The following is a 14,268-nucleotide window of genomic DNA, read 5'->3' as shown; positions in this document are numbered from 1 at the left end:
GATTTCTAAAATGTCCTGACATCTCCCTGCCACCAGAAATGTTACTGGCCCTTTGTTCAACATGGGCAGCCTCTTTCCATCCTACTGGGTTCTCTCCTGCCCCTCCTCCTTTGCTCTCTTCTGCCCTCTCATCCCTGCTCCAACCTAGGTTCCTCCTTCACCAGCCAAATAAACTGACTCATCCCACCCACCCTAGCTCTGCAATGTAGGAATCAGCTGACATGAGATCCTTTGGAGGCTCATCCATGTACCTTAAGCACTTATCCAAGCATTCTGTCCAACATGGCACTAGCCACTGTGGTAATGACTTGCTTCACCTTGTCATATCTATGCTTCAAACAACATTTCAGCACCTCTGTAGAGCAGCTGGCACCTTGTGCTTTAATTGCTTACTGACATGCCTTTGGCCCCAATAGGCCATGAGCTCCCTGGGAGCAGGGACTAGATCTTTGTGTCTCCTTGTGGCTGGAACAGTCCCTAGCATTTAGCAGGCATTCAACAACTGCTGTCCAAACAAATTCATGGCTGTTCGACAAAGGCAAGAAGAGCCAAAGTCCTTTGTGCCAAACGGCTCCACGGCAAAAAATTAAAATGAGGCTTTACCTTGACTCCAGGGCCATAGAGCTGTACATCTCCAGGGACACCACTCACATTATATTCTGTGGAGGTGTCGTTTACATGGAACCCAGTGTGAATGGTGACCCTGGTGTGATGCAGTGGTTATCTATTCTTCCTTATGCTCCTTTTTAACCATGCAGCACCCCCCAGCCCCGGGAGCTCCCTCTCACTGCTCCCACAGGGCACCCCAGGAATTGTCACTCCGTAGTGAGGCTTTGCTGGTTCCTTGCCCGGCAGGCAACACGGTGAACTGGGCCTGCCCCTGAGGAAACCAAGTTGCTGGCCATAATACCCTGTGCTCTGGCTGGACAGCACACGCCAGCCAGCAGAGTAGCCACCAACAAATTAAGCCCTCTTTTATAATGTGTTTTCAAGTTAGCTTTATTTAGGAGAGAAAAAAGCCAGCAGGTGGTCATCCATGTGTACCCCATGTTTTTATAAGCAGCCTTCTCTCAAAGGAAAAAATAATCCAGAATAAATCTATGAAAGTAGTTTTGCATTAGAAGACAGAAAAATCCATTGCAGGGGATATTTTGTATTCAGTCTTAGAAGCTAATACATAACTAATTGACTGTGTGATGACAGAGAAGATAGGTAACCTTGGAGGCCTGGGCCTTGAGTCTCTGTAACTTTGGACAAAATGAATAATCATCCATCCACCTACCCGCCCACCCATCCACCCAGCCAGCCATCCACTCACCCATCCACTCATCCACCCAGCCAGCCATCTACTCACACACCCATCCACCCAGCCAGTCATCCACTCACCTGCCCATCCACCCACATACCCACTCATCCACCCAGCCAGCCATCCCCACTCACCTATCCACATAACTATCCACCCACTCATCCACCCAGTCACCCAGCCAGTCACCCAGCCAGTCATCTACCTACCTACCTATCTATCCACTCAGCCACCCACCCACCCACCCATCCATCCATCCATCCATCTATCTATTCTGTGGACAGATCCTGTGCAGCCAGGTGAGGAGCCTGCACATGGGCTCCCTAAGCTGAGATTTAAGGACATAGTAGTTCATTAAACAAAAATGGGGGGTGGGGGTGATTCCTGGGTAAAGGCAGCTTTGGTATTAAGTGGCGACTGATTCAAGTGAGTATGTGGGGGCATGGTGAGCCAGGGGTCTGGGGAGAAAGGCAGGCAGGCAGGACCAGGCTCAGGACGGCCTCTCATGAGGGGCTGAGGAGTCTGAACTCCTTCCTGAAGAAAGTGAAGCAGAGGAGTCACAATGTCAACTTTCTTCTCAAATTGTTATTGGTATAACTGAGATTATGGGATTATTTTTATTAATCTTTTAAATTATGCATTTACCATGGCAATACTTTTTTTTACATTTGCTTACTATTGTAAATATTTATAAAAATTGTTTTGCTTCATTCTATGCTTATTTGGCTGTGGCACACTTTTTATTCAACTACTTTTGTATTCTTGAGTAGTTTATCTGTAAATAACTACTTTTCAGGAAGCTCTCATGGTTACTATAGCAGATGTGGCCAGCACCTCGCTCACATTGCCCAGAACCAGCCAGAGTCCTGGTCACCTGAAGCCATGCCCCTCCAGGTCAAAGGCTTCCCACATCTTTCTGCCTGAGTTGCTTCCTGGCCCCAGGGAGTGTGGACCTACTTAGAGAAGGCTGGAAGTGCCAGAGAGTTCATGCCCAGGGAATGGTTCTCCATGATGAATGACAGGAGCTGGGGGATTGGTCCTCCAGCAGCTTCCTCATCCTGGAGTGAAGTGGATGTGAGGTTTGTTACACACAGTCTCTTGGAGGGTCTGAGGAAGACAAGCCCAAGGTGCCTATGGCAGTAACCTGCTTATAAATGCACGCCTTCCTGTCTTTCCTCTCTTTCCTGTCTAAACTCACCACTGAGATCGCCCACCCCCAAATAAACTACCTGTACCTGTATCATTGTATCAGGGTATGCTTTTGGGGAAATCCAAACTGGAAGAGGTAGTAGCCTATGAATTCTCATATATCTGAGTATATCTTTATTTTGACGTCACAATGGAGGGCAAGTTGGCTGTGTGTCGAATTTAAAATTCACAATGGAATATACTGTTCTAACTTTGGACATTAATGTTACAGAAAAGTCTGTAGAAACTGGTTTCTTTGTTTTCTGCTAAGTGTTAATAGTATCATTTTCATATCCTTAAAATTAAAAATTTCATGAAGCTATTTGTAGACATTATAATGTTTTAAATATTTTTGCCTGGTGTCTGCTGCACCCATTTCAGGAAATGGAGATCCTCCTTTGCTGTCTAAGGAATGGCTTCTGTTCCAATTATTCTGGAACCATTTTCTCTTTGCTGTTTTCCAGTTTCCACCTTCCACAATATAGTCCTCACTGTCATCCTTTTTTATTGCTTTGTTCTTTTTCTCTGAATTCTCAGAGCTTCTCAAAAACACCTCCACATCATTAAATCAATTTTCTGTTCTGCTGATTCTGCTCTTTCCTGACTATAACATATTTTAATTCTGCCACTGATTTCCTGGTTTCATTGTAACATTTCTTCATCCCATCCATAACATTTATTTTTGCTTGCCTCCCAGTCCATTCCATTTTCATACAGTCTATTGTTCTACTGTCTGATCTTTCACTTTGTTCATTTTTTTTGACTTTCATCAAAAAGTAGATGCTCTGTAAAATTTACTTTTGTTTTCTATTAATAATCTTTTTAAAACTTATGCTTTCCCTCTGTATCTTAGTCATGCTTTTCTTAGTTTACCCATTAGAATATTTCACAGGCCCATGTTGGTCCTGTTAGGCCTGTGGGTTGTTAAGCAGGTTGGGGGGGCTCTCCTGGTGCCCCTCACTAGCCACTGGGTCCTGTCAGAATCCTGCCCGGGGCTGGGTGATGCCATTTACATCCGCTGTTTATCAACCTTGCAGCGTGGCTGGAGTCCTGGAAGGGTAGTTTCTGTTTCTTTTCCCTTCCTTTTCCTGCCACCCTGAGGGTCGTCTTGCCCATCTGCTTTTCTGGCTGGCCCTGCCTCCACAGCAGCTACAAGATACCTCCCTGCTCCATCACCATTCTGGAGCTAACACTCACCACGTCCCGAAGAGCCTGATACTTTGTCAAGTTTCTGTCGAACTGAAACCTAGGGTTCCTTGTGACAAAGGTTTCAAAGGTTGCTGGAATTCAATGGCAAAGAGATCAAAATGATGTGCTCCCATTTTTCCCATGGCCAGCTACAGTGGCCAATGGCTTGTACCTGTGGCCTTCCCAGGCACATTGTCTTTGACTTCCTAGAGCCTCCTTGTCCAGCATGCTTGGGAGGCTACTCACCACGCCTGCGTCCCTCCAGTGGCCAATGATGATACAGGGGTAGAAAATGATGCTGTCCCCAACAGCTTCAAGGGGGAACAATTCTGCAGAGTGATTTATGCTCCAGGGCTTCCCCACCTCTTCCCAGCCCATAAATCAGACCAAGGCTAGCTTTGACTCGACAGCACATCCCTCCCAGCCCTTCCCCTGCCCACCCCTGCTCCCTCGCCCCTCTTCTCCTGAGAGTGTTCCTCCAATAATTCACACACATTGGGCCTCATGCAGTGAAGAAGGGATGCGGACGAGATGCAAAAAGTCCCTGGTGTATAGTAGGTGGTCAAAAATGTGACTTCACACCCTCTGAAAAGTTACAGAGCTAAGGATATGATCATTTACTGGTACTAATCTCCATAAAAGACATTTCTCACAATTTTACTTAATATAGAAACTGGGAATAACCTAAATACAGAATAAGAGGAATTTTTAAGGTAAATCCACGGTATATCCATATGGTAGAATATTATGCAATCTCCAGGCTAAAAAGAAAAGCATGGTAAAGGGGGAGCAAAGCAAGATACAGGAGGCTAGTGAGTTTATAAAATAGTAAGACTAAGTCCTACATACTGACAGAGTGGGGTCAGCTCTGAGCTTTCTAGCAGCCAATAAAGAGAATGAAGCCTAGTCAGTCACAAGGTAAAAACAAGCCAAAATTTTCAGGCAAAGGGACAGCTATTTCTAAGTCTGGAAATAGCTTAAATGAGGCTGGAAGGAAATTTCTCGCATGGGTCCTGAGTGAGAGAAATCTATGTAATGTAATGAGCCAGTTGCCAACTACATCTTTTCAGTTACCACAGAGATGAGTTCCACAGGTCAAATCCCCAAGGAAGCCCCTCTCCCCCACCTACCAACCCACCCTGCACAGGGAGATGGCATCACAGCACATGCGATTCTGTAAAAGATACTGTGTGTGTGGCCAGCGATACTTGAACCCTACAGATACTTGGTTCTCTCTTCACTGGGCTTAATCCAGCGGTAATTTTTAGAATACAGAAAGTGGATGGAAAGCACACCCCTCCTGCAGTCCTTCATTGCTTTTGTGGCCTCCCTCAACCCTGGAGCTCCTAAAAGCTATGAAGCAGCAGGGAATCTGAGATGACTTCTTGGAAAGTTTTGGAGTGCCTCTACTGTTGGTGACTCTGAGCATTTCAGCTGTCCCCTAAGCTGGGCAGGCTTGGCACAAACCTGTCAACACTATTGAGGCCACAGAATATGTGCCTGAACAAACGCCGTTGACCTGCTCAATGTATGCCCAGTGCTCATCGGTGGGCAGAGTGAAGGTTTTCCACAGAAAGTGATTTTGGTTCCATTTTAACATAAAGAACAAGGCACCCCCGTTCAATGCTGTAAATATTAAAAAGCTGCAAGCAGTCCCAGCTGAACAGCTATCAACAGTTAGAGCAACACTGGGTAGAGCAGAGTCGACTTTTGTCTACTTGTTCCCCCTTGTTGTCTGCAGAGAAGCCTGTTCACTTCCTCTGAGAGGTGGTACACTCGGGATGATTATGGGTAGGGGAGAATACCAGCACTGTACCTTTGAGTCATGCTATATAAACTTCACTTCATTCAAATTAATTTACTCTAAAAAAACTCACTCAATTTGTAGAAATAATTTAACTACCTCAATTCACTCAAATATGTTAGGAAGGCCAGGGGCGGTGGGTCACACCTGTAATCCCAGCACTTTGGGAGGCTGAGGCAGGCGGATCACTTGAGGTCAGGATTTCCAGACCAGCCTGGCCAACATGGCAAAACCCTGTCTCTACCAAAAAACACAAAAATTAGCCAGGTGCACACCTGTAGTCCCAGCTACTCGGGAGGCTGAGGTGGGAGGATCACTTGAACTCAGGAGGTGGAGGAGGTTGCAGTGAGCCGAGATTGTGGCACTGCACTCCAGCCTGGGTGACAGAGCGAGACTTGTCTCAAAAAATAGATAAATAAATAATCCAAAGCACAGGCCAAAGCAGTGACCCTCTACTAGAAACATCAAGTACATCATACATAATAACTAACACTACAAGCAGTGATCTGCCCTTACTTTCACAACTACTGACCTAAAACTGGAATTCTCTAGAACATGTGTGTGCTGGAGACAGCAACTGTATCATCTCCAAGAAGGGGCCAGATGTAAAACCACAGGGAGAGGATTCCACAAGAGAGAAGGGATGGGAGACTACATAAATACAGACACTTCTCTGGCACTCTGTGGGCATTTACGGCTGCTTCTTTGGCTATACCAACATGTTTTCTAAGCCCAGGAAGAAAAAAGTTCTAATCATTCTAAATGATAGTCCACAGAAAGGATTAGTGCTTGTAGAATCATTGCCTATTCCAGGCTATAATGAAAGTCAGCAAGCGCACCAGATAGAACAACTGCTCTTTACAGGGATGCCCTCCTTACCTTCTGCCACATGTTGATGAAGAAGAGCTCCCGGGAAACATTGAAGGACACGTTGGCGTCATAGGCATCATCTCCGAGGTTGGAGATAGAGATGTTTAGGGAGATGTTCTTCACAGCCCCCAAAGCTAGATACAGGGTTTTCTCATCCATACTGTAATGAAAAATAGACAGCAATGAATGCCCTGAGGCCTACACTAATACAACATGAGGCACAGGGGGTAGTTGAAGGTGGGGGGCAGAAACCGAGATCAGAACTACAAGTTCCAGGAGCCCCATTAACTAGCCACGTGTCCTTGGGCAATCAGTTAGCTCTAGGGCCTCAGCTTCCTCATGTAAAGCACAGGGTTCTACCTTGCCTAACTCACTAGACTGTTTAGAGGCTCACATGAAATCTTGTACATCAAACTTCAAAAACTATAAGGCACTTAACAACCTAAGCATGGGATTCATTTGTACATGAATTCATGCGGTTATTTTTGAGTGCCTACCATGTGCCAGCCACTACTCTGTGCTAGGGAAGTAGCAGCAAAGAAAACAGAGTCCTGGTAGCTTCAGGGAGAGAGAAAACACACATAGAAAGAAGCAAATATGTCTGTCAGATTGTGGTAAGAACTGTGGAGAAAACTTACAAAGGGTAAGGAAGATAGAACGTGCCAGACTTGCAAGGGAGGTGGGGTGCAATTTACAATAAGGTGATCAGGGAAGTCTCACTGATGAGGTGACTTCTCAGTACAAACCCGAAGAAAGAAGGGGAGCAAGAAACACGGTATGTGGGGACTAGCAAAGGAGAAGTCCTGAGGTGGGCATGTGCCTGGCATGTGCAGGTAACAGCAAGGAGGTCAGTGCAGCTGGAGAGGAGTGATAAAGAGAGCAGGAAGGATTGAGCTCAGAGAGACTGAAGGAGTTGGGGCAGCAGATCCCACAGCGCCTTGAGGGCCAGCACGGGGACCTTGGTTTGACCCTCGGAAGCCCCTTCAGGGCTCTGAGCAGAGGAGCTGCGTGACTTGACGTTAGTGTTTAAAGGAGGCTCGCACTGGCTATGATGTGAACGGTCTGTGGAGTGGCCAGGAGAGGAACAGGGGGCCTGAGTAGGAGGCTCTTGTGACAATCCAGGTGTGAGAAGATGAACGTGAAGGCCAGGGTGATGGCAGCTGAGGGGGTGAGAAGGGGTCATATTCTGGACACATTTCAAAGGTCATGCCAACAGATTTTTCTCATGGACTGGATGAAGGGTGTTAGGAAAAGAGGAGTCAAGGACTGCTTCAAGGATTTTGGATTTAATAACTAAAAGAGAAAAGTTGTCATTTATTGAGATGGGAAAGACTGGGTTGAGAAGGTTCAGCAGAGAAAATCCAAATGCCTATTGGATTTTAAAGGCGATATTGAGGCAGGTGGATGCATGAGTCTGGAGTCGAAGGAGGGGTCTGGGCTAGGATACATTTGGGACGGACTAGAAACGATCACTAGGAAATGAGTATAGATAGAGATGAGGACTCACATTTAGGAGTTGAAGATGAGGAGGTGTCAGCCAACAAGACTGGAAAAGCATAGCTAGAGAAGGAAGAGGAAAATCGAGAGAGGAGGCATCCACATGGTCACAGAGGACAGTCTCAAGAAAGGAAGGATCAATTTTGTCCAATATGGCAGACAGGCCAGAACAATAGGAATAATTAGAACTGGCCATTGGAATCAGCCTTCTGGAGGTCACTGGTGACCTTGATAAGAACTGCTGAAGTGGCATGATGGGAGGAAAGCCTGACTGGAGAGAGTTTCAGAGATGTAGGAGGAGAAATGGAAGCAGTGAGGACAGACAACTATTTGGAGGAGTTTTTCTCTAAAGGAGAACAGAGAAATTGGATGGTAGCTGGTGGGGGAAGTGGGCTCCAGGGAGTTTTTTTGCTCTTTTTTATTAAGATGGGAATTATCATAGCATATTTGCATGCTAATCGAATGATCCATTAGAGAGGCAACAATTAATGAAAACATGACAGGCAACAATTGCTGGGGTCTGATGAACGACTGTTCTCGCCTGGCTGGAGGTGAGCTGAAGATGCATTAGTAGATGGGTGGTAGGAACATGTGGGAATTCCTCTGTGATTGCTTCTATTTTGTAGTGAAATAGAAGTAGAGTGAAAGACTGGGAGTTGGAGGAGAAAGAAGTGAACGTTTGAGGGGTGAGGAGATGGAGGGAAATGGGGGCCCAGGACAGGGGTGAGTGAACGGGGCTAGGATGAGAACGGTGATAAGGCTGAGGCTGAAGATGACAAGGATGAAGATGCATGAGAGACTGATGATTATTATGTGATGTGACCTTTGAACAAAATAAATCCACGTGAGTGGCCAGTTTTAACTGGATAACCAGTTAATGGAAGATGTAATTAAGGATATAAGGGTTTGTATAATGAACGGTTGTTATTTTTGACCACTCAGCATCCTGACATCCTCGTGTTTTGGGGGAATCTCAAGATAGGCGGGGCGGCACATCAGCAGAAAGGGGGCTGACCCTCTCTTTCCCCTCTTCTTGATCACTAGGGTGTGGGCACTTGCCTAAGTGAAATCATGTGATCTAAGGGTGATCAAGTGGCAGCGATGTGAGAACAGATGCTCCCACCCAGGGCTACAAATTTTGAGGGTTGCACAGAGACACCAGGGATCATCTGAAGTAGCTACAGAGGAGTAAAGAGCCCAGAGGTGGAACCCTGGGCTAAGCCTTGCCTCCTCTGTTTCCTGCCTGTGTTGGTTCCCCAGCCTTCTTGTCTATGCTCTGAACCACCCCACATCCTTTTAATAAATTCCTTTTCTGCTTAAATTAACCAGCATACGTTTTTCTTGTTTGCAACCATTAATACAGCTAATACACCATGCAAAAGAAGAGAACTCTTCAAAATCTCCATAGGCAAAAATACTTTGAAATACTAATTTCTGGGGGGTGGAATCCTCATTACCTATCCGTGAAGAGAGGACCTCACTCTCCTGCATGTCTGGCACATCAACAAGAATAACATGTGCAATGAGAAATATGATGGCCTTGCTTTGGAAGCACGGGCTCTGAGGATCCAAACAAGATGTGAAAAATTAACTTAAGAGCTGCAAATTCTTGAACGGCCTCCAATAAATTAAGACCCTGATCTCAAGCTATTGTGGCAATTATTTATTATTGTTGGCCATTTTAATCTTAAACAGTGGATAGGTTATTTCTGTTCTTCTGTTTTCTTTTGGAAGATTAAAAGAATAAACCTCAGGCTTGAGTTATGAGAGAGTGCTAACCTAGCTTTATCTTGAGAAGGAAGTGGACAGGCATTCATAAGTAGTCCTGACATCAGACACTGTCCAAGGTTTCCATGGAATATTTGGCAGGGAGACAGTATAGATGAGCCCAGGACCATGGAGGAGGGGCTGCCTCCTCATTCCAGTTTAGTTGTTCATGTGATCAGCTTCCTTTCCTTATACGTAAAGGGCAAGGGATCAGGCCAGGGACATCTAAACTTCTGCCAATCCCCAAACCTTGGGCCTCTGTCACTTAATCACACAGCAAAGTCACTCCTGGGATTTCAAAGTCAAGTGATTCAAACATGGCTCTGTGATTAAGGGAAGCAGTCAGGCAACTTCCAGGGCAGAATGTGAACTCAGATTTTTTTTAGAGGAGCCTCAAAGCTGGGGTTTCATTCTTTCTCCAAAGCTAAAAAAGTCTTTGACTAAAACAGCACATCTCTGCTTCCAAAGTTACTTTTAGAAATGAAATGAAAATGTGATGTGCCAGCATGATACTGGGTGTTGTCAAATATGTCATCCTTCTGAAACCTCACAACACTGAGAAAGGGTCTTGATATTAGGCCCATATTAGAGAAATGAGGAAATTGAGATGAAGAGAGAGAAGATGCTGTGCTGGTATGAGAACCCAGCAACTCCTATCCCTTCAAAACTCATTCCTCTCCAACATAACCCACATTCTCCAGCCCCCTGACTATCATGTCCCCAGGGGATCCTTCCTGATCTCCCTGCCTAGGTGAAATAAATCCTCCCATTATGAGCCCCCCGCCCCCCCATGTGCCCCATCAACCCTTCATGGCACTTATTGAAGTTGTGGTTATGCATTTGTTTGTGGGGCTATTTGGTTAAGGACTGTCTATCCCCCACTAGAATCTAAACATCGGGGGTAGGACCCTTCTCTGGCTTTGCTTATCGTTGAATTCCTAGTGACAGAGTAGTGCCTGGCACATAATTTCTCAGGGAATAAAATTCCTTGAATATCAGAAAGATTCTTCTTCAATAAATAACTAAGCACCGTGGAATGTTCAGCATAAAAAGCCCGTGCCTGATTGTTTTCATCTTTCAGCAGGACTGTCAGAGAGGTTGGTCTCTCCTAGCAGGTGTTCAGTGAACACTTGAATGAATGAACATCCATGACATCCCCACAACAGATCATCAGCTCCCCCTTCACATTTTACAGATGAAGAAGTTGAGCCCCAGAAAGGGGAACCCACCCAACTGAGGTCACCTGGCCATGCAGGGTCTGAGTTGCAACTAGTAGCACACCTCCTTTGGCATGAAGGTTGTCCCAGCCATGGCTCTAATATCAACTCCATCTCAGTCGGGAAGGGCTTTGGCAAGAAAGTTTACTAACACCTGAAAGGAACAGGACTCCACAAAGACCAACCTCTCTGACAGTCCTGCTGAAATAGTAAAACGATCAAGCATAGAGTTTTTGTGCTAAACATTCCAGGGGTGCTTATTTATTGAGGAACAGTGTTTCTAATCTTCAAGAAATTTTATTCCCTGAGAAATTTCCCCATTTATTTTAATTTGCTTGTGCAGTCTTTTAAGTGGGTTATATTACTTTGTACATGGATCGCTTTGCTGTGCTTTTATATGAAAATCATTATTAGTAGTCAACATAAGATACAAAGTGCACTGCTTCTATAAAGCTTATCTTACAGCATATATATAGCCTGCTGAAAATATATTGCTCATTTGTTATTAAAAATCCTACCCAAGTATATCTTATAGCAGCTGGCTTTTTTTTTGACTGCGTTATTGGGTTTGTACTTAAGTTTAGCACCAATTCATTCACTATACTCAATGGCAGATGTTACTGATGACATCTTGGCAGCTGTGTCAAGCCAGAAAATCTCTGTAGAACTTGTTTTCTGCCCTCATTCATCACTGTACATTAGGATTACCATTCAAAGTTCCTTGTTGGGTAAATGCAATACATTTCCATATCAACCACATATGCTGAATCACTAAGGCAACTAAAGCAAAAATTTCCTCTTCTATCCAGATAATTTTTTGGATGATGCTTAATAATATTCTATTGGATCACTTAGATTTTCCTTAAGTCTTAGACATAAAAACCATGACCTTTTCTTTTGCTGCCATCATAAATCTAGCCTGAGTAAAGGCTAGCACAAGTGTTAATCAAATGCATCCAACTGTATTTGCATTAAAAAAATTCTCATTACACCATCATTATTATTATCGGTATTGTATCTACCAACCACAACTATATTTAACAATGATGACTAGGATAATAGTATAGGGCAGCCAAGTCTGTCCATCCGTCCATCCTTCACTCCTTCCTTCTCTTATTTCTCTTAGTTGTTTATCCATCTGTCACTTTTTAAGAACTATTTTTTCCCACTTCATGACTATTAGGATGGCAACTATCAAAAAAACAGAAGACAAGAATTGTCAAGAATGTGGAGAAATTGAAACCCTTGTGTACTGTTGGTAGGAATGTAAAATCGAGTGGCTGCTTGGAAAACAATATGAACATTTCTCAAAATAATTAAACATAGAATTGTCATATAATCCCAAAATTATACTTTTGGGTTTATTACCCAGTGAACTGAAAGCAGGAACTCAAAGAGACATTTGTTTCCCCCATGTTCATAGCAGCACTATTCACAGTAGCCAAGGGTAGACACAACCCAAAGTGTCCATGGACAGACAAGTGGATAAACCAGATGTACTACACATACAATCCCCAGTTTTCTCAATCATGGAAATCATACCAAAAAGGACATTGTGAAGCAGACTGTATTCTTCCTAGGAGCAATATCATAACTAGGGGCAGCATGCCCTCAGTAAGGATTCAGCTTCCAAAAAATCACAGATACTCTCAACAATGTATCATAAAATCAATGATGCAAATCATACATGTAAATAGCCCCTGCAATGTGAAATCACAAACAATGCTTCCCATTCTTAAAAAGGGCAGACATCACAAAATCAGACATGGAATTTGACAGCTGGAAGGGGGCCCATTTGGGTCACCATTTTGCAGATAAAGGCAGACAGTTAAATGACTTCCCCAAGGCCACTCAGCAGACAAGGGCAGAGCTCTAACCCCTGGTCCAGTCAGTGCTCCTTTGCCTTTCCCATTGCTCCTAAAGCATATAAAAATGCAACTAAATAGTATCAATGTATATGAAACATACTTGGCTATAAGATTATAAATAAAATTGTGTTTATTTCCTTAGCATTTAGAATATTTTAGAATACTGGGAGAATATTTAGAACATAAGGTGTCATCTCTTTACAAATGCTACTGAGGTGCTTAACTTTTCTCTTGACAATTTTCTTTGAAATTTGTGGAGGCATTTGAGATGACTCTAGATGGCTTTAGCGACTCTCATGGGCAACCTTCTTTCTGGGTACTTTGTTGACAACTATCAAAGCTTTTCAATTTTCAGAGTTTAAAATTACAAACATGAGTAAACCATAAACCCAAAATTGCTCATCTGTTGTCTTTCTATGAGAGATATGAGCAAAAAATACCAGATAAATTGATTATAACATGAAGAATTAAGAGACAGTGTTAATTAAGCTACAGGGAATAAGTGAGGACTGTCAGGCACCTCCTGAATGCATGCTGGTAAATGAATTACCCAGGAAATAAACCATGAAGTTGATAAGACCTGCCAAAGGAACAGGTGAAGATCAAGGGGCAAGAGAAACTCAGGGAAAAGATATCACTGTTGACTGAAGTTATTACATGAAGCTTCCAGAGACAGGTAGCAATTGAGCCACATCTGAAAGAATGATCCTAAAACTCACTTGCTTGTAAAATGCTCTGCCTATTGACGGGCAGAAAAACAGGGAGTACATTCCAGCCAGAGAGAAAAATAAACATGATCAGAGGATGAAGGTAGGCAGAAATAACATGGAAAGGGGCAGGAGAAGGACACTCTTAGCAGAAAGATTAGCGAGAGGCAAGTAGATATGTGTAGGGCACATCCAGATTCCCTTAGATCTTGAAGACAAAGATTTGATGTTGATCTTCTAGGCCCGTGAATTTAACCAAGTTTTCTTGAGTGACCAACTTAAGATATATTATTGCAAGTAATTTGACAGTAATAAAACACCAAAGTGAAGCTATTAAAAAATGTAGTCAGCTATAAGTGGTTCCACCTGGGGTCTTATCACTGTGTAACCTGCACAGACTGCAGTTCTATCTAGTCAGTATCCCCACCTCTTTGTCAGAGGGCTTTTCTCTGCAGGCCAGGAAAGTGCCTAAGAATTAAGCCTCTGACATGCTCTGCAGCAACCCTCAATGACTGATGGGAACTGCTGTATAATTACCCCAGCTCCCTTGCCTATTGAGTGGGACAACTCTGAAGTTCATGTTCTAGACCAGAGCTGCCCCATATGGTTGCTACAGATAACACGTGGCATTTGAGCGCTTAAAATGTGGCTGGTCTGAATTAAGTTTAACATACACATGAGTTTTCAAAGACAGCAGACACTCAAAGATGTAAATATCTCCACAGTTGTTTTAATATTGATTACATGCTCAAATAATTACTTTTGGGATATACTGCATTAAATTTGTTTCACCAGTTTTACTTTACTTATGATATAATATGGTTAATTTGTGATAAATCTTTAATGATACATACTTGCT

At 43.7% G+C, this 14,268-nt stretch overlaps 1 protein-coding gene across 1 annotated transcript in view; it reads right to left on the bottom strand.

The window, feature by feature from the left end:
* The window catches only part of ITGA9 (integrin subunit alpha 9), a 371,697-nt gene that overhangs the window by 133,658 nt on the left and 223,771 nt on the right, over positions 1-14,268 (bottom strand). The window contains exon 18 of the mRNA XM_004033838.5: positions 6,363-6,513. Within this exon, the coding sequence (XP_004033886.5) occupies positions 6,363-6,513 (151 nt within the window). The remainder of the gene's footprint in view (positions 1-6,362; positions 6,514-14,268) is intronic.

Source organism: Gorilla gorilla, chromosome 2 (genome assembly GCF_029281585.2).
Source record: "Gorilla gorilla gorilla isolate KB3781 chromosome 2, NHGRI_mGorGor1-v2.1_pri, whole genome shotgun sequence".
Taxonomy (NCBI): domain Eukaryota; kingdom Metazoa; phylum Chordata; class Mammalia; order Primates; family Hominidae; genus Gorilla; species Gorilla gorilla.
This window is presented reverse-complemented; position numbering and strand designations above follow the sequence as displayed.